Source organism: Alternaria infectoria (genome assembly GCF_024043175.1).
Source record: "Alternaria infectoria strain BMP 0036 chromosome Unknown scaffold_17, whole genome shotgun sequence".
NCBI lineage: Eukaryota > Fungi > Ascomycota > Dothideomycetes > Pleosporales > Pleosporaceae > Alternaria > Alternaria infectoria.
Window position 1 is genome coordinate 452,005 of NW_026250706.1, and position 22,309 is coordinate 474,313.

General features: G+C 46.1%; 6 protein-coding genes across 6 annotated transcripts; 3 read left to right on the top strand and 3 right to left on the bottom strand.

Moving 5' to 3' along the window:
- Window positions 1-6,243: 6,243 nt before the first annotated feature.
- On the top strand, window positions 6,244-7,020 carry J4E92_008577 (uncharacterized protein; the record flags this gene model as incomplete). Its single annotated transcript, XM_051499928.1, has 2 exons — window positions 6,244-6,886; window positions 6,941-7,020. The coding sequence occupies 2 exons, from the start codon at window positions 6,244-6,246 to the stop codon at window positions 7,018-7,020; spliced, it is 723 nt and encodes a 240-aa protein (XP_051349941.1).
- A 224-nt stretch (window positions 7,021-7,244) lies between these two features.
- J4E92_008578 (uncharacterized protein) lies at window positions 7,245-9,768 on the bottom strand (the record flags this gene model as incomplete). The annotated part of the gene is made up of 2 exons (XM_051499929.1): window positions 7,245-8,543; window positions 8,590-9,768. 2 exons carry the CDS (start codon window positions 9,766-9,768, stop codon window positions 7,245-7,247), a joined length of 2,478 nt encoding a protein of 825 aa, XP_051349942.1.
- A 1,954-nt stretch (window positions 9,769-11,722) lies between these two features.
- J4E92_008579 (uncharacterized protein) lies at window positions 11,723-13,412 on the top strand (the record flags this gene model as incomplete). The annotated part of the gene is made up of 2 exons (XM_051499930.1): window positions 11,723-11,879; window positions 11,926-13,412. 2 exons carry the CDS (start codon window positions 11,723-11,725, stop codon window positions 13,410-13,412), a joined length of 1,644 nt encoding a protein of 547 aa, XP_051349943.1.
- A 2,807-nt stretch (window positions 13,413-16,219) lies between these two features.
- On the bottom strand, window positions 16,220-18,525 carry J4E92_008580 (uncharacterized protein; the record flags this gene model as incomplete). Its single annotated transcript, XM_051499931.1, has 2 exons — window positions 16,220-18,308; window positions 18,359-18,525. 2 exons carry the CDS (start codon window positions 18,523-18,525, stop codon window positions 16,220-16,222), a joined length of 2,256 nt encoding a protein of 751 aa, XP_051349944.1.
- Window positions 18,526-19,952: 1,427 nt separating this feature from the next.
- Window positions 19,953-20,904, bottom strand: EMG1 (18S rRNA pseudouridine methyltransferase; the record flags this gene model as incomplete). The annotated part of the gene is made up of 3 exons (XM_051499932.1): window positions 19,953-20,429; window positions 20,481-20,746; window positions 20,814-20,904. The coding sequence occupies 3 exons, from the start codon at window positions 20,902-20,904 to the stop codon at window positions 19,953-19,955; spliced, it is 834 nt and encodes a 277-aa protein (XP_051349945.1).
- Window positions 20,905-22,045: 1,141 nt separating this feature from the next.
- J4E92_008582 (uncharacterized protein) lies at window positions 22,046-22,264 on the top strand (the record flags this gene model as incomplete). The annotated part of the gene is made up of 1 exon (XM_051499933.1): window positions 22,046-22,264. The coding sequence occupies one exon, from the start codon at window positions 22,046-22,048 to the stop codon at window positions 22,262-22,264; it is 219 nt and encodes a 72-aa protein (XP_051349946.1).
- Window positions 22,265-22,309: the final 45 nt, after the last annotated feature.

Consider the following 22,309-nt stretch of genomic DNA (forward strand, 5'->3'; position numbering starts at 1 on the left):
CTTTTCTATTTAGTTTATAAGTATAGATAAAGGTACGCTCTATAATAATACTCTACTCTTTAGCTTATATCTTAAAGTATAACTTACCTCTCTAAAGTAGCATTATAATATTATTATCTTAGATAATAATATAGATATTAAGCTTATACTAAGCTATAAGAAAGCTTATAAAGTTATAAAAGACTCTTATAATCTCTATAAGCGTCTTAGCTTAGAGAGTATATTAATAAATCTTACTACTATAATTATCTTTAAGTACTATAATCTAGAGCTTTTTATTATAACTAGTAGAAAAGTTAAAAAGATTTTATAAGATTCTCTAATAAAGTCTTAGAGCTTTCTTATATAGTTACCTAGAGATATACTATTTTATATAAGTAATAGTATAATACTTATACTTACTTTAGCTTATTCTCTTAATACATATATTTTGCGTATTCTTAATAAGAGCTTAGAGCACTTCTAGATCTAGATAGTCTACTTTTACGTGCTAAAGCTTCTCTAAATTAGACTAAGAAAGGCTTTTTTAGAATTATTATAAGCGCTAGTTATTAGTTATACTTATTATAGTTAGGTAAAACTTTAAAGAATTATATTTAATAAATATAAGCTTATACTTTCTCTTAAGCTTTACTAGTATAAAGTTATTAGTAAGTGTTTCTATATAAAGTGTTAAGTCTAACTCTAGATACTATAGTCTAGCTTTATTAAGAGCTACTTCTAAGATAATATTAATATAGAAACTTTTTATAAGCGCTATACTTATTAGAATAAAGTTCTTTATATATAGTCCTCTTTTTCTAGTTAAAGCGTTTCTAATTCTTTATATACTATATCTAAGTACCTAAAAGAAAAAGCTTTCTACTTTTATAGTATAGAATTTATATACTCTTATAAAGGTCTTTAGCTTAAGTAAAAATATATTATTAATAAAATATACTACTACTTTATTATCTAAGATAGTACTTATAAAGAGTAAGTAGATGTTAAAATCTATAGTAGAGTATATACTACTAATGCTTAGCTAACTTATAATAAGAGTAGAGTTAATACGTATTATCTATATTAACTCTAGATAAATAAAGCTTAGGCTCTTAATTTATACTTACTATAGAGTAGTCTATCTCTTCTTATTAAGAGCTCTTTATAGACTATTATACTTTAAGTCTCTAAGCTTAGTAGTAATTTTAGCTTTAGCTTTATTAGAAAGCTTTAGAAGTTTATCTATAAGCGCTGTTTCTAAATACTTATATATAGTAGTAGACTACTTATAATACTATTTATATAGATAATTCTTTTTAGACTTCTAGAATAAGTTATTATTATTAGAAGCTTATTATAGTACTTCTATAATAGTAAATATACTACCTCTACTAGTAGAGTAAGTAGTATACTCTTAGATTAGTGTAGTAAAAATCTTTAATACTTATTTAAGAGTAACTTAAGTTCTACTAATAGTAAGAGCTTTAATAAAGTTCTACTATATAAAGCGCTTCTATTTTAGAGTAAGTCTAACGCTAATTACTTCTAAATAGTTCTAGATAGTAAATATATTATTAACTTTAGTAAGTTTATACGCTTTAGCTTAAGCTAGAATATAAAAGTATTTCTATTACTAGCGCTTAGCGTTAATATATTCTTATTACACTTTCTAGAAGTATACTCTATACTATAAGTATATAAGATTCTTAGTATAGTTCTTTTTTAGAGAAAGTGTAAACTTAAAGTATTTAATAAGTACTTATAATATAGCTTTTTTCTCTATAGAGATAGAAAGTATAGTAGAAGCTAAAAGCTTTAGACTAATAGTCTAATTAACTTAGTTCTAAAGATACTTAATATAAGTGCTCTTTAACTACTATTTTATTACTTATACTTTATACTTTATAATAGATAAGTTATACTTATTAGTATAGAGCTTATTAACTAAAGCGTTCTATATAATTACTACTAGCTCTAGAGTAGTTAGAACGCTTATTTAAATAAAAGTAGCTATTTTAGCGTTAAAGTTAACGTTAGCCTAAATTTCTCTACTTAGAGTATAGAATTTAAACTAAGTAAACTACTTAGACTAATACACTAAGTTAGTAAGTATAAAAGCTTTTATAAAGATTATTATAAAGTTACTTATTATAAGTAATAAAGTAGTACTTCTATAAAAGTGTAAAGATTAGTAATAGAATTAGTATTACTATACTCTATTAAATACTTTACGTCTTAAGTATATAAATATAAAACTATATTATCTTCTTAAAGCACTAGGCTTATAACTATTATATCTAGAAGTATAGAAATAAATAGAAGATAAATTATTATATTATAAGCTTACTTAAAAAGCTTTCTTAAGTAGTAAAGCTTCTAAGAGCTTATCTTAATCTATACTAGTATAATTACGTGCTATACTCTTAAGAAGTATCTAGAGGTACGTTCTATAACACTATTTAATTACTATAGATAATAGAAAATAAAACTTATTACTTTTAATAATAAAAAAAAGTATACTACTATCTATTTTTATAAGTTTATATTATTATAATAATACGTCTATAGCTAATACGTAATACTAGAACTAAATTCTAGTTATATATAGTAAGTATAAAAAAAGTATAAGTAAATATAAAAGTAGTTGCGTAGTATATAAATATAGTCTATACTAGATATTTAAAGTTTATCTAATCTACTACTTTAACTACTCTTATAATATCTAGATTCTACTATTATAGCTTTATTTATTATAAGATTCTATTTTATAGTACTATATACTAACTAGTTATTTACTTCTTTACTTACTATAGAAATTCTACTTAGTTCTAAAGTACTACTACTTTATAGTAACTAGTAGGCTAGCTAAAATTTATAAGTTCTCTCTTACTTTTTTTCTAGTCTTTTATTTTAAAGCTTATTAATTTTAATTATATTTTTTTTCTTTATATTAAAGTCTATTATAATATTTTTACTCTTAGCTATAATCTCTAAATTTATAAGCTTTCTCTCTTACTTTTTTAGTAGCTACTTTAAGTAGCGTAAAGTTAGCTTTTAATTTTTATTTTATATATTATATTTTACTACTTACTTACTACTTTTTATTTTAAAACTTTATACTTTATAACTTTTACTATCTTTTTTCTAGCCTCTTTTTTACTTTATACTAACTACTTTACTTTTTAAACTTAGCTTTATATTTAGTAGAAGGCTTTGCGTCTATAAGTATAATAATTATAATACTTTTTACTCTACTACTATTTTACGTATCTCTTAAGTTATAGAAAAAAAAAGTTTATATAAAAAATAGCTATTTAGAGTAAATATTTTATTAAGACTAAGAATATTATTATAAATAGCTATTAGAACGCGCTTAATATCTCTTAGATAATCTTAGTCTTATACTAGTAACTTTAGAAAGAAGAATAATAGTTAAGATATATATATAGAGAATAAGTTTTATTTTATATTTTATATAGTAAATATTAATTAGACTATAAATATAGTAATAAGAATATTAAGCTCTAAACTTTTATTTTTACTAAGATTACGCTTTTAAAAAGCTAAAAGAAGTATAATAAGCTATAGTAGTAGAAGCGTATACTAGAAGAGCTTAAAAGCTATATTTAGATAGCTACTCTACGTACTAAGTATAACGCTAGATAGACTAAGCTAAACTTTAGAAGTAAGAGTAAGAATATATATTTCTAAACTTTTTAATTAGAATCTTATTCTTTTTAAGTAACTTTTTATATCTACTAGGCTAAATATAATATAAAGAATAAGGTTATATAAGTAGAGCTCTATTTTTTTATTCTTTTTCTTTTACTACTACTTCTCTTTTATTCTATCTTTCTAGCACGCTTAGCTTTTTTTTTTTTTTTTCTAATATTTACTTAGCTCTCTATTCTAAGCTCTTAGTTCTTCTAGTATTTATACTTAGATATCTATAACTTTATTTATATAAAATCTAATATTCTCTAACTAAATATATAAAGATTTAAAGTACTACTATAGCTAATCTATAGTAGCTTTATATATAGCCTATTTTTTCTTAAAATCTAGTTTCTTCTAATTATTCTAGATAGAATATATAAGAATATATAGCTTTTATAACTTTTTTATTTTCTACTTTATTACTATAATACTTTAGTAGATTTTATACTATAGTTACTATCTAGTATATATACTCTTCTTAGCCTACGCTAAATAGCTATTATAATTTTAGATACTTTATACCTATTTCTTAGTAATTCTAATCTCTACTACTTTAAATATTAGTAGTATTATACTTTAATATCTTAAAGACTTTATAGTAGAGTTTACTCTCTTTTATATATATAAAGTCTTTTATACTTTCTTATAGTAGCTCTTAAAAATACTAAGAGAATAGTATTAATATTTATAGTTTATACTACGCTAAATAAAAGTATACGCGTAGTAACTATACTATAAAGACTAGAGTAGTTATATACTTAGTATAGTATAAGCCTATAAACCTTTTCTTATATTTTCTAAGATTATAATAGTCTTTTAATATTTACTTTTAAGGTATTATTTTTATAGTTAAGTTAAAACTATAGCTATTAGTATACTTAGAGAGTATAATAGCTATAGTATAATAGAAGTTATATAGTTAATATATAAAAAGAATAAGAACTAATATATTAAGTATTATTTAAGGCTTAATACTTAGTATTTTTAAGATTTATAGTATAATTTCTAGTAAGTTTACTAACTTTTATTTTATTTATAGCTTTAAGAAATTCTATATATAATAATATATATTATATAAGTATTTATACTTAATAAGAGAAAGCTAAAAAGTACTTACTCTCTTTAAATATATAAAAAAAAAAGCTTATTAATACTTACTTTTCTTTATATACTATTACTATAACTTTACTTTTATATATAGTACTTTTAAATTTACTTTAGTACTATATATTATAAAAAAAAGTATACGTTTATAAACTTTATTTTTAATAAGCTTTTTAACTTTAGTACTTATATAAAGACGCTAACTTAAAGTTAAGTTAGCTTCTAGATTTTAGCTGCGCAAGTTTATGTTTGCAACTTTACCTCTTAGCGCCTAATTCTGCCTTTGAAGGAATTTGCGGCTGTGAGAAGAGATGACCTCAGGAGGTTGGGGATTGAGAGCGCGGCCAGATGCGGCTGCGCGCCTTGGCAAAAAGTGACACCTGAGAAAACAACGCCCAGGCTACCCTGTAGCCAACGTGGTTCCCCTAGCATCAGACGAACGATTGCAGCCATGTTCGGGACACTCCGACATCACGAGGACATAGTCCTTATGTCTAGAATTCAAGCACGGCTAGTACCGCAAGGTGCTGTCTTCGGCGAAAAGTCTCTCCAATTACTCCCGAGGTCCTTTCCTCCAGCAAGACAGCAGCTCAACCTGAGCATCTTTACAGAACTGCTTTGCTTCTAAGAGTTTCCGGAACAGCGAACCTCAGTCTCTTCTGGTTACATGCAGAAACAGATTTCCAGTTCTAGCAAGCGCACAAAGATACCTCCATGTACCATGCTCCCACAGCACGTTCAGCCAGGAACATCGGGCATCGTTTCCGTCGACTTGACATCCATCTACGGAGCTTGTACACATGGGAACTAAGGCTTGTCAAGTTTAACCAATGGTACTGCCTCATACCTACCTTGCCCATGGATCATCGAAATTCCACCGAAAAGTAGGTGAGCCGATTGTTACAGTTTGAGGACGGTGTAGTCGGAAGAGCTTACAGTCTGGGACATTGTTCCGGGGTTTTGGACGACTTCGAGCAGGCCAGGTTCCCGGGAAATGATAACGGCAAATATTAAGATTGACCGAGTAAATTTTCCGAGGCTGAAGTACGCGGGGAGACGAGAAACGCCAATGCACTCGACTAGAATAGGAAAGCCCATGCTCTTCTCATTGGTGAGGTAATTTGATTTCTCCGTAGTGGTCCTACACATGTCAGGTGTTCGCGTTAGCACCACTTGCCACGAGGTGGTTGCCACTACAATAGAAACATGTGGATGATCATTCGGAATCTAGGGACGGATCGCGCTTGACGAAGCTCATAATATATGAAGGTCCACTTGAAATATCACCACCGTCTAAAGTCGAGTAACAATGCCATGGGGGATACCTGTTAGGAGGACGCAATTTGGCAAGTACAAAAGGTCAAACGGTCCGCACGAAGAGATGGATTCCAGAACAGCAGGGAACTTTCAAAACCAACGCCCAGCCGCCAAACATCCACCATGAAGGTCGTTTCTCTCATCCTTGGCGCTCTCGCCTCCGTTGGCTTCGCGCAACAAGCGACGCTCTGCAAAGACTACGAATACTTCTCCAGCAACGGCTACCAGCTCAACAACAACATCTGGGGCCGCAGCTTCGCCACCTCGGGCTCGCAGTGCACCTACGTCGACAGCGTGTCAGCCACTGGCGCCAAATGGCACACCAAATGGACATGGGCCGGCGGAAAGGACAACGTCAAGTCCTACGTCTACTCCGGACGTCAGATCACCAAGAAGAAGGTGAACCAGTACACCAACCTGGCGACGGAGGCCTACTGGGTCTACGACACCACCAACCAGCGCAGCAACGTCGCATACGACCTGTTCACTGCTGCGGACATCAACCACGACACGTCCAGCGGTGACTACGAGCTCATGGTCTGGCTGGCCAGATACGACGTCTGGCCCATCGGTACCTCGCAGGGTATGGTCACTGTTGCTGGCCGATCCTGGGAACTCTTCTACGGCCCCAACGGCGCCATGAAGGTCTACAGCTTCGTGCCCCCTGTTGGACAGCCCATCTACAACTTCAAGGCCGACCTCAAGGAGTTCTTCACCTACCTCACCAACAACAAGGGCTACCCTGCTTCCAGCCAGAACCTCATTAGTAAGTTTCTCAGTGCTACTACCATGGCAATGCGTATGCTAACCTCCATCGTAGCTTACCAATTCGGTACCGAGGCCTTCACTGGTGGACCTGCTACGTTCACCGTGAACCAGTGGTCCGCTAACGCTTGGTAAATTGTCGTTCGCAACGATCATAGTAGTGGTGCGAGACACGCGCGATCGTCTGGAAGCCTGGAGCAGTTGCGTCTATTTGGGACTGGCATTGCAACCTTTCTGTACATACTTACACACTTTGGTTCTCAAAGCGTATATATGAATGAACATTTACATTTGCAACGAAATTTTGACATCGAAAAGCGAAGATCCTGATATGCATCAGGTTAAGAGGCTGCTGACTTCTACAAGAACGAAGCCAGGCCTATGACACCAGCCATAACGGCCCAACCCAGACTTCCCATCGTAGTCTTGAGCGCATTGCCTGTGAACGGCTGCGGCGCACTGCCATTGCCGTTCATGCCTTGCCCTGCAACAGCGATCGTGCTTGCACTCTTCTCCGTTAACTGGCCATCGCCACCCCTCAATTGCCCTCCTCCACTGATACTCGATGGATCTCCTGAAGAGCCCTGCACACACCCCATCGTGCCGTTGCCACGAAACATGCGGTCAGCAACACCCTTCCACACCTCCGTTACATCGGAGATCATCTTGCCCGTAAACCACATCCTGCAATCTGCGGCTTCATACATGAACTCTAACGGCGTACCGCTCGCATCGTTTTGTCTCAGGTTGTCTTTGAGATTGACGCCGCCGGCAATCTGTCCGCCATTGTATGCAGATCGCTTGAAGAGTTGGGTTGCGAAAGCGGTTTTGCCAAGATCCGTTTCGTCCCAGGCTTTTCGTTGCTCGGGTGAGCCCAGAAAATAGACTGACTGCATACGGACTTGGATGTCGTCCCAGGCGAAAACTTGGGCGCCTTTCGTACCACCAACTCCTTGCATCGGGCCGGGCTGAGGACGTCCGCCAACGGCGATCGTGCGTACTGCGCCTTGGTTCTTGAGTAGTTCGGAGATGATCGCGCAGGTTGAGGAGCACATGCCGTCGTGTAGCATGACCATGTCTTGGGCTTGGAAGGGCTGCGGTGTGCTGGTTTCGTTGGCATTGTCGTTGTAGCCAATTACTGAAAAGCCCTGGTATGTTGTGCTGACGCTGTCCGAAAAGTTGTACCGCAGCGTCGTGGTGAAAGAATCGTTATTGATCTGCTCGGGACCAAAGAGTTGGTCCCACCCACTCATGGCCTTGTTGTTGACATCGAGGATATGCTGATAGTTGAATCCGCTTGTGAGGGCAAAGATATCGGCTTGTGTGGTGGCCCGACCAAACACCTCCATGAAGGCGGTTTGGTTCGATTGGACAAAGGTTTTGTTGGCGAGGAAGTCTTGGGTTATCTTTCCAGCAGAGTTCAAAGCATCATTCGCGCGGAAGCGCGTGCCTCCGAATGGCTCCGCGACCGCCTGTGGGTATACTTGCTTGAAAGTATCGTAACCCAGAATCGCATTGCCTCCACCGTTGCCTCGTAAATCGAAGATCATCTTCGTTTTACCCGCTTTCTGCGACATCCTTATGAAATCTCGCATCGTGTTCTGAAAGCTTTGAGCATCAGGAGATTCGTAAGAGGGGATACTGAGAATGGCGACATTCTACATTGGTTAGATAAATAAAAGTAAAAGTGTGTGTGTGGCCTACCTCGTATCCTGAGCCATTGAGATAATATCCTCCAACAGCGAGATTGCGGTTTATCAGCTCAGCTTTAGGGTATCCAATATGTGAGGGAGTCGGTGTGGCCACGGGAGGTGCAGTCCTTGTGGAATTGCTTGTCGGAGAAGGAGCAGGAGCAGGAGCAGTCCGCTTCGGCCCAGTGCAAAACTTCTGGAAGAAAGCTTTGCCGCTATCAACACCAGTAAAGTTCCCAACTACAACAGCGACATTCATCTGGGACCAGGTAGTGCCATTTGCAAACTCAAGGGTTGTGTTGGGGCCTTGATACTGGCCACTTCTGAAGCTTCCAAGAAAGGTAGTGCCGGATGCGAGCAGAGCCTGCGAAGGAAAGAGGGCGTTCCATCGCGTGTCAGCGTCATGAAAATCGGAACTAGCAGATACATTTGCGAGATAGTCCTGAGCGCCCATGCCGTTGATCACCTTGATAGACGATGGTTTGAAGGAAGAATCGGTGTTGGCTTTGATGACATCCCTGTAAGTGAATATCTCTGGGAGCGCTGTACCGTCTGAAGAGACGGAAACCAGTTCTGACCCAGGAGGTCTCTGAAACTGCATCGCTGAAGCAAGGATGTCAGGCTGATAGGCGAAGTGGTTGTCGTACGCCTTCGTGAACGTGTTGAGCATCTTCAACTGGAATTCGTACTCGTTTTTGAAGGTACCGTCCGCTACCTGCTTTTGCATAGTGTCCAGCTCGCCCATGATGTCGAGGGGCTCTTCGGTGTAGCCTTTTGGTGGGTTCTTAAGGTATGCAATGTTCGATTGCCACTTGACCATGAGCTTGAGGTCGTCGATCAATTTGACATTGCCTTCCATGTCGAGAGGTACGGACTGCAGACATTGTACTCCTAATTCCGCGGGCACGATGGGTCGGGCTCCCGAGGGTAATGCTGCGATGGCCATGCTGACAACCGCGCAAGGTTCCTGTCCAGAAGAAGCTGATGCTGAGCTAGAAGAGCTCGAGGTTTCTGTAGAGCTTGCAGTAACGGTACTGTTTTCAGCTGCTGCCATCATCAAGTCCACGTCTGCTTGTGTCATGACCTCGTTCATATCGAGATCTGGGTACTCCGGAACTCCATACATCCATGGGTGTGGATTCGCAGTAGACAGGCCGCAAAGAGCGCCTAGGAGCACAATAGAGGAGCGCATCCTGATACGAGAAAGATCGTCGAGTGTGAATGGTAAATTGTAGGCGCCTGGTTCTACGCTTCACAGGAAACTCCGAAGCTTAGCCGTTGATAAAATTAGGTATTATAAAGAGCGATCCAGCGCTGGTAGTAAAGTCAAGCTGGGAACAAGAAACGAAAACAGGAAGAACGAGGCCTCCACGGCGGGACCGACGAAAGGAGGATGGAGCTCGCGTATCGCAGCCATGTCCAGATGCCCATATATGAGGCACATGGTGCATTTGATATCGTACGGCAATGCTAAGGAAATTTGGCCTAGGGCGTAGCAGCATTGCCGCGTTATCGAAACGTCTCGGTCTTACCAAGCAGTATGGTCGGGGAAGTCGAAACGCTGCCTTTTGCCATGCCTGACAAAATTACAGCACCAGCATACCAGAGCGAAGTTCTGGAACCACAGTGAACTTGAACTTGAACTCTCAATGACAGAGCACTATGTTAATGTCTATGGCCATTATTCTCGCATGGAAGATGCACGACTTGGTTATGCAGAGTATGCGGCGATGGTGGTTGAGGCGGACGGGCCAGGCGTGCGGTACGCGAAACAGTTGAAACATCAACGTGCTGATGTGCTAAGCCTGACTCAGCCTAGCCTGAGCATACAATGTCTCGAATGTTGTAATGCGAACTCCGTTGCGAACACCCTGAATTAGTCACATATACCTCGGGCAGACATCCTTGTGGCCATTTAGATGGCCATGGCGGTCGAGCCATGTTTCCAGGTATTGCGTCTTGTGTGTGACTATGCTGCGCCACCAGATAGAATATAGATCTGAGGCCCTAGGCTGCCTCCGCATCGTCCTGATACTGGACTTCCCGATCCCATGCTTCAACTTTCGTGTACGGGCTTCTGAGCCAATCATTCAACTCATGGAGAAACAGTTTGCTGTTCTCTCGGCCTAAGTGTTCCGCCAACAGATTCTCCGCGTGCCCGTTACTGGCCTTTATGTCGACCATTTTCAAGATGGAAACGATGTACGATAACAGAAACTCAGCATTGCTGCTCGTCGTTGCCGCAACAGAGGACGAGCCCGCCGGATCAGCGTGTAGGAAGGTGAAGACACGGAGTTCGCGACGAATCCAAGTACGTGCTTTTGACTGCATCTCAGGAGAGTTTGCGATCAGTTGGGGAGATATGTCGCGATATCCCGAGTAGCGATTGCTGCCGATGTGCAGCGAATATAGTTGCCTTCGGTACACCTCTCTGCGTCTGCGCAGCGCAACATCCTCGATGGGTGGTGAATATGGACGACGCGGACCACGGGGTCTACTAGGAAGCCCGTAGGGCGCGAAGAGGGAGCCCGGCCGGTCAGTTCGGCTATGGTGTGCGTTTGAGTCGGCGGGTGGTTGGCTGCGAGGAACAGCATAGCTTTTGTAGTCGGTCGGAGAGCGCCAGTCGTACTGCACGGCGATGACTCGTGCTTTACCTGCGTTTATCATGAGAGACGCTCTATAGTATGGAAGAGGACCACTTACATAGCGGGCAAGTCGACCGCTGCTGCAACCAGGACACCAGACACACGAAGTCAAATGTGTAGTGGTTGCATGGGGACGTGATGGCCCTCTCTGTTACCGAAGAGAGACATATTACGCACGTATCGTGTGAGTCGCCTTGGTTCGAGCCGGCCGTGCTTCCTGGCATGCGCTTTCTGGTGTCGTGGGGGTTGAGGAATATCAAGTGGCTTGGATGATGAGCTCATGGCGTCCGACGTGAGCTTGGGCTAACCAAAAGTGTCGCGACTCGACGCAAACGCAGCCTGTTCGCTCAACATTCACCCTTCCACTCGCTGCACGTGTCCAAAGGTGTGCAATTCATCGCGGACCTCCTAGCGCCCACTGCTGCGTAGGTTTCGCGCTGGATGCTCCTCGCCGCTACCCGACGCATCACATCGTACTCTGTTCGACGCTCCGTACCAGACATGCTAGCAACCTCAACCAGGCCGGCCGTCGCAGGGCCAAACGGAAAGGCGACATACCACACCGTCACTGCGCTGAAACGGTGGTCATGCGACGACAAAGAGCTGCCTGCCGTATCCGAGGTCAAGGCAATTCACATCTACGACTTCGACAACACCTGTAGGTCCATCGCGACTTCCTCTACATCCGAGGCTGACTTTCCTAGTATTCGCAAGCCCTCTACCCAACAAGCAGCTATGGAACAGCGCGACGATCGGCCAGCTGGGCTCGCCCGACATATTTCTCAACGGCGGCTGGTGGCACGACTCGGGCATTCTGGCAGCGACCGGCGAAGGCATTGAGAAGGAGGAGCCGCGCGCATGGCAAGGCTGGTGGAACGAACAAATCGTCGAGCTCGTCGAATCTTCCATGGCCCAGAAGGATGCGCTTAGTGTGCTTCTGACTGGCAGAGGAGAATCCGACTTTGCCGACCTCGTCAAGCGCATGGTCCGCAGCAAGCGATTAGACTTCGACATGGTCTGCCTGAAGCCCGCGATAGGTCCCGCAGGCCAGAAGTTCAGGAACACCATGGACTTCAAGCAAGAGCTGCTCAAGGACATCGTCTACACATACAAGGACGCCGAGAAGCTGAACATCTACGAGGACCGCGTGAAGCATACCAAGGCCTTCCGCGACTTCTTCTTCCAGTTCAACGAGGACCTGCTCAGGGCGCAGAACCAGGCGTCGCGCAGACCCATCACTACTGAAGTCATACAGGTCCCAGAGAATGCCACACAACTCGATCCCGTCGCCGAAATCGCCGAAATACAGAAGCTGATCAACGCGCACAACATACAAGTCAAGTCAGGCAGCGCTCCGCCTGGCACGCCGCCTTATCAGATCAAGAAGACCGTCTTCTACACCGGCTACATGATCCCCTCCGACGTGACCGAGAAGTTGACCTCCCTCGTCTCCTTACCTCAGGGCGCTCCGAGAGACGACATTCGATATCTCGCGAACAGCATACTCATCACACCGAAACCGTGCCCGAAGAGCATACTGGACAAGGTTGGCGGTATAGGTGCCAGGGTCAGGTGGAAGGTGACAGCCATCTCCTGCTTTGAGAACAAACTCTGGGCTGCGAGAGTGGAAGCCGTACCCAAGGGAACAAAGTTCTACAGTGAGAACCCTGTGCCGACGGTAGTCCTGGCTATTCGCAAGAATGGCCGGCCAGCAGATGCTGCGCGTATCGTGAACTGGCATCCCGTACCTCAGGATCAGGCATTCGAGTTTGACAGTGTTGTAGGAGAGAAGCAGATGTTGCGTATCGAGGAAGAGACAGCGAACGAGAGCGAGTATGAGAGTTACTTTCCCAACAAATCTCATCGTAAGGAGGACCAGAATGGTCGCAACGACAATTACCGGCCAAACCACGGCCGAGGAGGCAGGGATAGAGATGACCGGCAAGGCGGTTACCGTGGTGGCAACCGAGATCGCGGTCGTGGTAACAACAGAAACAACAACTATGGATCAAGAGGAGGTGCTCGCGGCGGCCACCGTGGAGATCGTGGTGGAGGTGGAGGTGGCGGCGGCGGTGGCGGCGGCGGTCGGGGACGTGGCCGTGGTGGAGGTGGACAGTATCGAAGTTTGGATGATGTCGACAACGGCTATGGAAACCGAAGCCATGACAACAACCCAGATGCTTTCTACTAAACCCAAGCTGTCGGACATGCGTCTCGCGGGTCTGTTGAAGCTGTCAGGCTCACCAACCGAACAGAGCATCAAGAACCAACTCGACAGGTTTACATTTCGCGGGCGTTGCGGGTGGCGCCATCTGACTCTTTGTTGTTAAGCTGAACTTCACACCGTTTTGATCCGCTACTGTAGTATGTTTTGTGAATAAGATACCCGATTTCTTCGCAAACAGATGTGGCGCACACAACCTTCCTTCGCCATGGACGTTGCTTTTTAGTAATGTCTCCTTCTCGTTCTTTTTCCATTTCTTTGAGAGTCTTTATGCTCTCTTCTTGAGGTTTTGCAAATGAGGAGGTGTCGGGGAAGCGGGTCCTGCGCAACCGGGATTGGGTCGAAGCATCGCATAAAGGGCCAACGCTCACACCGAGAGTGTTGTCTCGAATCAGGATATGCTCAATAATGCATAAGTATCCTGTTTCTGTCTCCGAACTGATGCGCTCAACGATTTTATTTGGTATTCACCACTTACGGTGCAGAACATGTCGCCCGGAAGGGTTGTATATCGATTTCTATACGGTCTCTCGATTGGTCGGCACTCGGAACAATGACAAAGGCGATCAACTCAAGAAACGATCACGTTTTTACAAACATCCTATATCGCCATGGCACGAGCTTCCGAAATGGCCGAGGGCAAGGCTGGCAATCGGCGATGACATTTCATCAACACCTCCCCCCAGGAACATTAGGCCAGTCAGCCCACCGCCAACACGACACGCCAGACTTTTTTCAACTGCCTCCCAGCACACATCAAGCCTAGTCCATCCTGTAACCACCTTCGGTCCGGTTTGAACGGTGACCTGGGTGGGACGCAACGCCCGAAGGAGGTGAATCGGCGATCGCATGCTGGGCTCCTAGGGTAAATCTTGATTGCGGGTTACTACAACTTTCCTCAGCTGCACGAGCTTAGTAAGGCGGGGTGATTGCAGAGTTTGAGGTGTATAAGTGCGTGAAGGAACGATGTGTTCGGGGTCGTTGTTGGACCCTGATCTCCCCTGCATTGTTGTTGGTGTGGTGTCTATCGTGGACTTCCTGTTTGGGCAATACCGATAGCTTATTAGAGCTATCTGGCCAACAGAAACGAGGGCTGTAAGTGATCTTCGCTCGTTCATCTTCAAAGGCCATGTCAGCCGATCGTTGATCTATTCATCAAACGTCACTGACGATCAAGCATTCATAGCACCATCAGACGAGTCAGACACGAAGATTACCCATCAGTCCTACCGAGCGCATCAACGCCGTCGAACGAAAGGGCACATGGTCTCATCTAGATAGCTCGCACTCTGGCCCGACATACATTCAAGTACATCAGCACTTTCGGACAGCTCGACGCTGCCACACAACTCTTCCATTCTACAAAATGCCAGTTCAGAACCACTACAACACCATAAAAGCCTGCCAACCACGACAAGACAGAGCAGATTGACGCCGGCTTCATCTGGCCCTCTCCAGACATCGCCCGCTCCCCGCACCCACACGTCACCGGAACACGATGTGTACAAAAGTCATCCTCAAGCACAGTACATGCCAACACGAGTTCTGGGTCAAACGAAACTGTACACGTCATCCAGAGTGCACCTTCTTCACACAAGTGTATCGGGAAAGAGGTGGTGAGTGTTGGGAGTGCGATCCGGGGCAGGCACCACCTGAGGCGCTTTTCCCGCGCGAAGTGAGCTGGCGCAGAGTCAAGAGTAAGGTCAGAGAAGGGGGACCTGTGAGTGTTTGAAGTGTGGTGTTGCCACGCCCAGAATCTTACTGTGATCAATGTCAATCCAATGCAAGCCCTCATGCATGAAGTATGAACGTCCTGTCACATATATCATGATCACGCGTCCCAATATATTGAAGAAGAAAGTACCCTATATCTTCGACTACAAATTTACTCTCCCACAGATCTCCTCATACCTATCCACCACACAACCTACACACCAGCCCAAGCCCACAAGTACGTCGACCAAACCTACCACCGACACCCTCTCGAACCAATCAACATACGCACACATAACACCAGCCAGCAACATGTGCAAGTTCTTCATCACCACTTACGCATGTGGGCACCATAGCCTCATAGTCCATCCAGATGCGGCTTGTGATCCGAGCGAGAGGGGCGGGACCTGCATTAACGCAGAGTTTCACGACATACACAAGGAAGAGGGATGCAATACGCATCTTTGCCCAGGGTGGCAGCCGAGTGACGAGGATGAGGATGAGAACGAGGGAGGCGATACGCATCTTTGCAATGGGCAGCAGCCAAGCACTGAAGACGAGGTATAGATGCTTGGGGCATGATAGAGCGTATAAGAGTGCAGAGTGGATCGGGTCGGAGCATCCCAACGTCGGACATAGTGCGGACTGCTGTGGTGTCAATCGAACTTTATGTATTCGCTCATATATCGGAGGAAAACATCATGTCAAGGATGTGCAGAAAGTCGATGTAAAGTGCATCAAGGAAACATCACACACTATCACAAGCATCTGGTCTGACGAAGATTTTTTCCCCAATCCGCCCATATACCGTTTGTATTCATTGCGTTTCGTTTAATTCTAATCTATGATAGTCGTACAAAGCAAAACATGACGCCATACCAATGCCGCGCCGTAAAAATGCCAGACCGCTAAAAAGGAGCAAACGATAGACAGGAATAACAATGACGCAATAACGTGAGAGAACATTACGCGGATGCAAAAGCATAAGGAGCAAAAGCAATCAAGCAACGCGATGCGATGCAGGGGTACAGTACCCCAGAGAGAGGAATAAGAAAGACAAATTAGTCATCACTGTCCCTTGCACGACCAGCCTGACTACCCTCAAAGTTTCTCATCTTGGTGGCATGGTTGTGGTTGATCATGCTGCGAATAGGGTTCTTGCGTGCAGCACTGACCATGCTGGGTGTGGGGCCGCCTCTGGAGGCGTGTACAGCGCCAGTACCATACTGGACTTCGTCGAAGAGGTTGTCGTACTGGCCTTGGGTCAGGCTATCCTTTCTTGATGACTTGGAGGGCTTAACGGGGCGGACAGTAGATACCTCACTTGGCTCCGAGATGATGGAAGGCTTGGACTTGGAAGAGCGGGATGAACGGTGAGGGCGCGAGGAGTCCTCGTCGTCGGCGGAATCGGCAGACGTCTTGCGGGAACGGTGCGAACGGTGAGAGCGTTTTGATGACTTGCTCATGATAGACTCGTTGTCATCATCGTGCTTCTTACTGCGGGAAGACTCTTTGTCGTCATCGTGCTTCTTGCTTCGGGAAGACTCTTTCTCATCGTCATGCTTCTTGCTACGGGAAGACTCTTTCTCGTCGCTGTGCTTCTTCCTGCGGTGACTCACGGAGGTTTCAGCGTCATCATCCTTCTTAGACTTGTCGCTCCGGTGGGAACGGTGTTTGCGTCGTGGTGCGTCGCCGATCTGGGAGATGCTGTCGCTGGGAACAACAGTGTCAAGATCATCCTCACTTAGCTCTTCAATGTCGAGGTCATCGATGAAGTCGTCATCATCGTCGTGCTTCTTTTTGTCGCGGCTAAAGATGCTACTGACGATCGACGCCGCCTTGGATGCAGCCTTAGTGGGGGCTGCAGACGGAGCCTTGGATGCAGGGGCTGGTGGAGAAGGCGATGAGCCACGCTCCTTTCGGCTGCTGCCACTACTACCGTGTTCCTTGTGCGAGGAATGTTTTGAAGATGAGGTATGAGAGGACCTGGCCTTGGACCTACCCGAACTACTCTTCTCATCTTCGCGGTCTGCTACGAACGATGAGATGAAGGAGCTAGGCGCAGCACTGTGAGCTACACTTTGCGCCTTTGAGACGACACTTTGAGGCTTGGACGATGGTCGCGGTGGCTTTGCAGTCATTGCGACACTTTCGGGCTTGGCTGTCGAGACGGTGCTCCTAGCCCTCTCGATCATCAACAACTCAGGGCTAGTATTTGAGCGGTGAGCAGGTGTGAGCCTCGATGGAGTCTGCGACGGGGCAACAGAGTATGCAGGAGCATATTCGATGGCGAGAGGCTCCGCAGCCCTTGAGCGAGGACGCTCGAATTGAGACGGTGAGTAGTAGTCGGCTGGCGCAGCCTCGATTTGTCGCGGCACGGAATTCCTAGGGATCTGAGAAGCTCGCGAATAGGAAGATCGCGCGTCGTCTTCAATGCGGTGTACTGGCTCAGGTGTAGGCGGTGCAATGGCCTGGACAGGTGGCTGCGCGGGTTGTGGGGCTTGCTGGGGTGTCGGGGGTTGGGATGAGGCCTGAGCGAAGAAGCCAGCCGCAGTGTTGACCGCGTTTTTGGCGTCCATGAAGGCGCTGAAGTCCGCCTCTTTCTTCGCACTATCTCGCTCGCTCCGCATGAATGCATATGTGACGGCTGCACCTGCAGCAGCTCCAAGTAATGTTCCGAGAATGTGCGTGGCCGCCCCACTGCCGGCATCTGATTTTGTCGTCGCTTCGGGAACAGGAGCGACTGTGGGCGCAGAGGCGCTTCTGGGTACAGGGCTTGGTGCCTTCGGAGCAGCTGATTCGGCTGTCGGTGCGACTGGAATTGCGCCAGTTCTCGAAGCACACGTGTGAGCGCTGAAGATACTCGGGCTCTCACGGAAGCTCTGCGAAACGGTCCTCTGCCATGTAATGACCCTGCTGTGCGTGATGATGGTCCCGTCATGTCTCATATCAGGTCCATTTCGGTAGACAACCTCGATGCTGTTGCCGTCAAAGTCGATTACTGCGGCGTTGAAGTGGCCATCCTCTGCGCAACGAGCACCCGGGGCCCCGTTAGGACGACCACCGGCGGTCAATGCAGCGGTATAGAAATTCCGGACTGCGGTCGTGCTAGGTGCGGTGAATGCAATGTGTGCAGCGCCGGCTTTTACGCTACTCAGCTGTCAGTTGCGGTGTGCCTGGTGATCCCTTGTGGTACTGACCCAGGCGTTTCTTGGCAGAGAAAGAAATCGGAATCATTTATTCCAAGGCCGATTTGGTTGCCATATTGGCCGATGTAGCGGTAGCCCAGTGGCTGCAGAGCTGAAAGAAAGAACGATGTCGAAGTTGGAAGATGCGATACCGTGAGGCCGATGTGGGAGACGGGCATTGCTGAACAGCGGTGAAGAACAAGAACGACAGGACGCGGCTAGAACAATCGCCAAACGAAGAATTGAGAAGGGAACGAGGCGGATATATGCACACAGTGAGGTGTGATCGAGTTGGAGCGGTTGGAGATGTATGGTGTGAGTAAGGGGGGAAGTATCGGTACGACCTCGAGGTTTATATCATAACCCCGTCCAGGTGCAGCGTCTCGATGCATCGTGAACCGAGTAGCAGGGCGTTCCATACCGTTGCGGGACAGACCCTACTAGCACGCCCCACCGCTGCAGTTAGCTATCAAGGAGGTCGCTGTCAACATGTTGTGATGCTGCCACATGTCCTGCGTCTGCAGCTAACAAATTTGTTAATGTAAGCGAGGTGTCGGTGTGTGACATTGGTTGTGAGCGCCGGCCCGGAGCCGCGAGAGGTTTAAGTCGTCGCACGCCTCACATTGCCCACTACGCTACATTGGATACGGAATCGTAGCATTTCGGTCGCTTGTCGCGTGCAACAGAGTATTTGCGGTCTGGACGCGCCACTTGTCGTCGCAACGCTCGATTGGACATGGTGTGACGTCGATGATGGGGCATCGTTCTCACAAGAACCAAGGACCAAGATGACGCTGTAGTGAGGCTACGATTGCAGGCATCGTCGGAGATTCTTGGAGTTGTCCCAAATGTCGGTAGGACTTGCCATGCTGTTGCTTTTTCTATGTTTACGCGAGATCATCATGGGAGATCGGCGATGCGGCTCCATGGATAGATGTTCTACCCGTTTCCCTCCCGCCACACGCGCAAAATGCGATGAGCCCCCAGAATGCATTCTAACCTTGTAAGGTATAGAGCGAGAGAATTACAAGGTGTATGCCTGAAAGAGGGGTTCAAGGGATCGTACTGCGAAGATGACGTGAAGTATACTTTTTCATTCGCCGGACATGTCATTCCTGACACTGAAGATCCTCCTACTCGTGAATCCTAGAGTGGATGGAGAGCCGCGATATCCTACAAGCTAACTACTGACAACCACGTTTCAAGGTCGAATGACAGGCCATGACAAGACCCAGTGGTACGACACCAAACACAGCGCGCATACAGACTAGCGGCTGTGTCGATGGAACAAGGTGAAAGAAAAACAGGTGCGGGGTAGGTTGAGCTGCCCCGCTATCTTCAAAAGAAGATTGATTGTTGTGCGTTGAGCCAGAGTAGTTGTTTTGTTGTAAAAAAACCTCAAGCAGACGCCCAAAATCAGATGCAGTAACGCTCAGGCTGTTGATGTTGCGATCTAAGCCATGAGCGTGTCCTGCAGCCTAAAAGTTCCCGTTATCTTCCGTTTGTGCGGTCCGTGATCCGACTCGTCCGCGGTGAGTCAGTTGTTGCTTGTGGGCTAGTTGGCGTGTCCAATATAGATAGGTCCAGCGCTTGATCGTCGGCTGAACTAGAAGATGTTCCAAACGTCTTCGGCAGCATGGCAGAACTTACTGCATGCAACGCTGGCACTGAGGTTAAACTGGCTAATCGCGATGCTGTCGTCCTTGATGTGATCGGCAAAGTCGTCGTTGCCCTTGGCCATAGCACCTACGAAGACTGCGATACTCTCGCCCTTGTTGAGATCGCCAATGTAATCGCTGACACGTACGACCTCGGAGTCGAAGCTGAGCGTGACCTTGCGGCAGTTGGGAGGGAGGTGATCGGTGATGGGGTTCTTGATGACCTCGATGAGCTTTTCTTGCGACGACGTCGACCGGATCTGGTGTCGGTGCAGGAGTTGGACCATGAGTCCGGCGAAGCGCTTGAAGGTACGGGGAATGCGCACTGTAGGGCTGACCCTGATGAGCACGTTCTTGGAGGTGTGGATGTAGATTTGGAGCTTGCCCGCCTTGTTGATTGGCGAGTCGAGTAATGTGAGCAGACACTGTGGCGCCACGTTAGCTGAGGGACCTGGCTAACCTCCTCTTGTACGCACTTGGTGGGTGATGTCGGGCCTGGCTTCGCTTATGTCGCGCCCCATCTTGCGCATTACGCCAATGTGGTCGTCACTGTTGAGCAGGTTGTACTTGTCCTCGCGCGCACCGGGGCCGCGGCCAGTGCCATGCGACGCCTTGTACGTCTCCAGCGTCGCATTGCACAGAACGACGATCAGGCGCTGTGTGTCTTTGTCGTTGGTCGGGATGGGGGCATGCTGCTCGGCCACTAGCTTGGGCAGCTCTGGCGGAGGCATTGACTGTGTTCCTGTGCGCAGTAGCGTAGCGTCAGCGTTGTCCGTGGTTAATATCGAGGAAGCAGCAACCGGACATACTTGCGCGCTTCTTGCCCCGCTCGGCGGAGTCTCGGGAGACAGGTCGTTCGGTGGGCGAGTTGGAGTCTTCGGGTTTAAGGAGGGGAGCCATTGTGACGAGAGAATACGCAAACACTGCGGAATGAGCTTGTGTATGTCTGTGTGACCTTTGGCGCAACGAGATTGGTTCTGGGCGTGGAAAGTGAGAATGAGATGTCGCTTCTCCAGGTACCTAAGGTCAGCAGCGAATGCACTTACAAAACAACTTCAATGAGTATTTTGGTCAGGTGAAAAAGGGTGGATATGCAGTAAGCTCGAGGGATGGCTGGGAACCATGCGGCCTATTTGTGCGAACTGTCGGTGAAAAGAGCGTTTTTCCTGCGTCCAATCACAGCCGAGCGGGCGGCATGATTACGTGAGACCACCAGCAATCAGATGAGTTGGTCCTCACCACCAACGAGCCATCGCAGCACTGCGCGCAGTACAACAACAAGATATCATGGCGCGGTGTTGGTAGCACGCAGCAGTCAGCTTACTGAGTCGTCCGGCAGTTGCGACGTGGTCGGCCATTGTGGCCACCCTGCTTGACTCGCCGTCACTTCTGTCGTGGGTGGATACCTGGGTACCTATGCTTCGGGACATTCGGGGGAATGCGGTGTACAGCCAGTAGAGCGAGGACCGAGAACGCAGGAGTATCCGAGGATGCGCACCCAACCCGGCACCAGCTGCAACTTACATCAAAACGCCCTGCAGGGCTCCATGCCCGAGCGAGCTCCTAGGCCGGGCGCCGGAACCTCTGCAACGAAAGCGTCTCACCATGGTCTCTTGGCCCGCCTTGCATTTGAAACAATCACCATATCATACAGTCGCCTTACGTCCAACATGGCTCTACACGCCGTGTGTATGGCCTTTTCTGTAAACATCATGCGATCTGCCAAGGATACTAAGAGGTCAGGTCATGCGCGAAACGAGTCTGGTTTGGCCGTCGCGCTGCCGCTTGAGCGGCTCTGCGGTGGAGATACATGAACGCTAAGTGCCGCATTTTGCGCATTTCTGTAGCTGCCATTGAACATCGCGTTTCCTTTCCTTACTTCGATTCTTCATCATCGCTGGCGATATCTTTATACATTCGTTTTAGTGGCAGCCGGCTGTCTGAACCTTGATCGTCATAGCAAGCTCGTCCTCACCCCGACAGAACGAATACTATCCCAGGGACTTCCCAAAGTTCAACGGACGCAACCAACAAATACACCATGGCTTTCGAATGGCTTGCACCAATCCTCACCCCTGCGGCCCTGCGCTCGGTACAAAACGACGGCCGGCCAGTCATCACCCTCTTCCTCGTCATCTTCGGCCTATCAGTCTTCGGTACCCTGATATGGTACGTCCACTTCGTCACATCTAAGATGTACCCGAAAAAGAAGGATCCGAATGCAAAGAAGGGCCCGTTGCTTGGCTTCATCAAGCGGTGATCTTGGAAAGAGAGCGGAAGAAGGATGCTGGGCTCGACGTAAAAC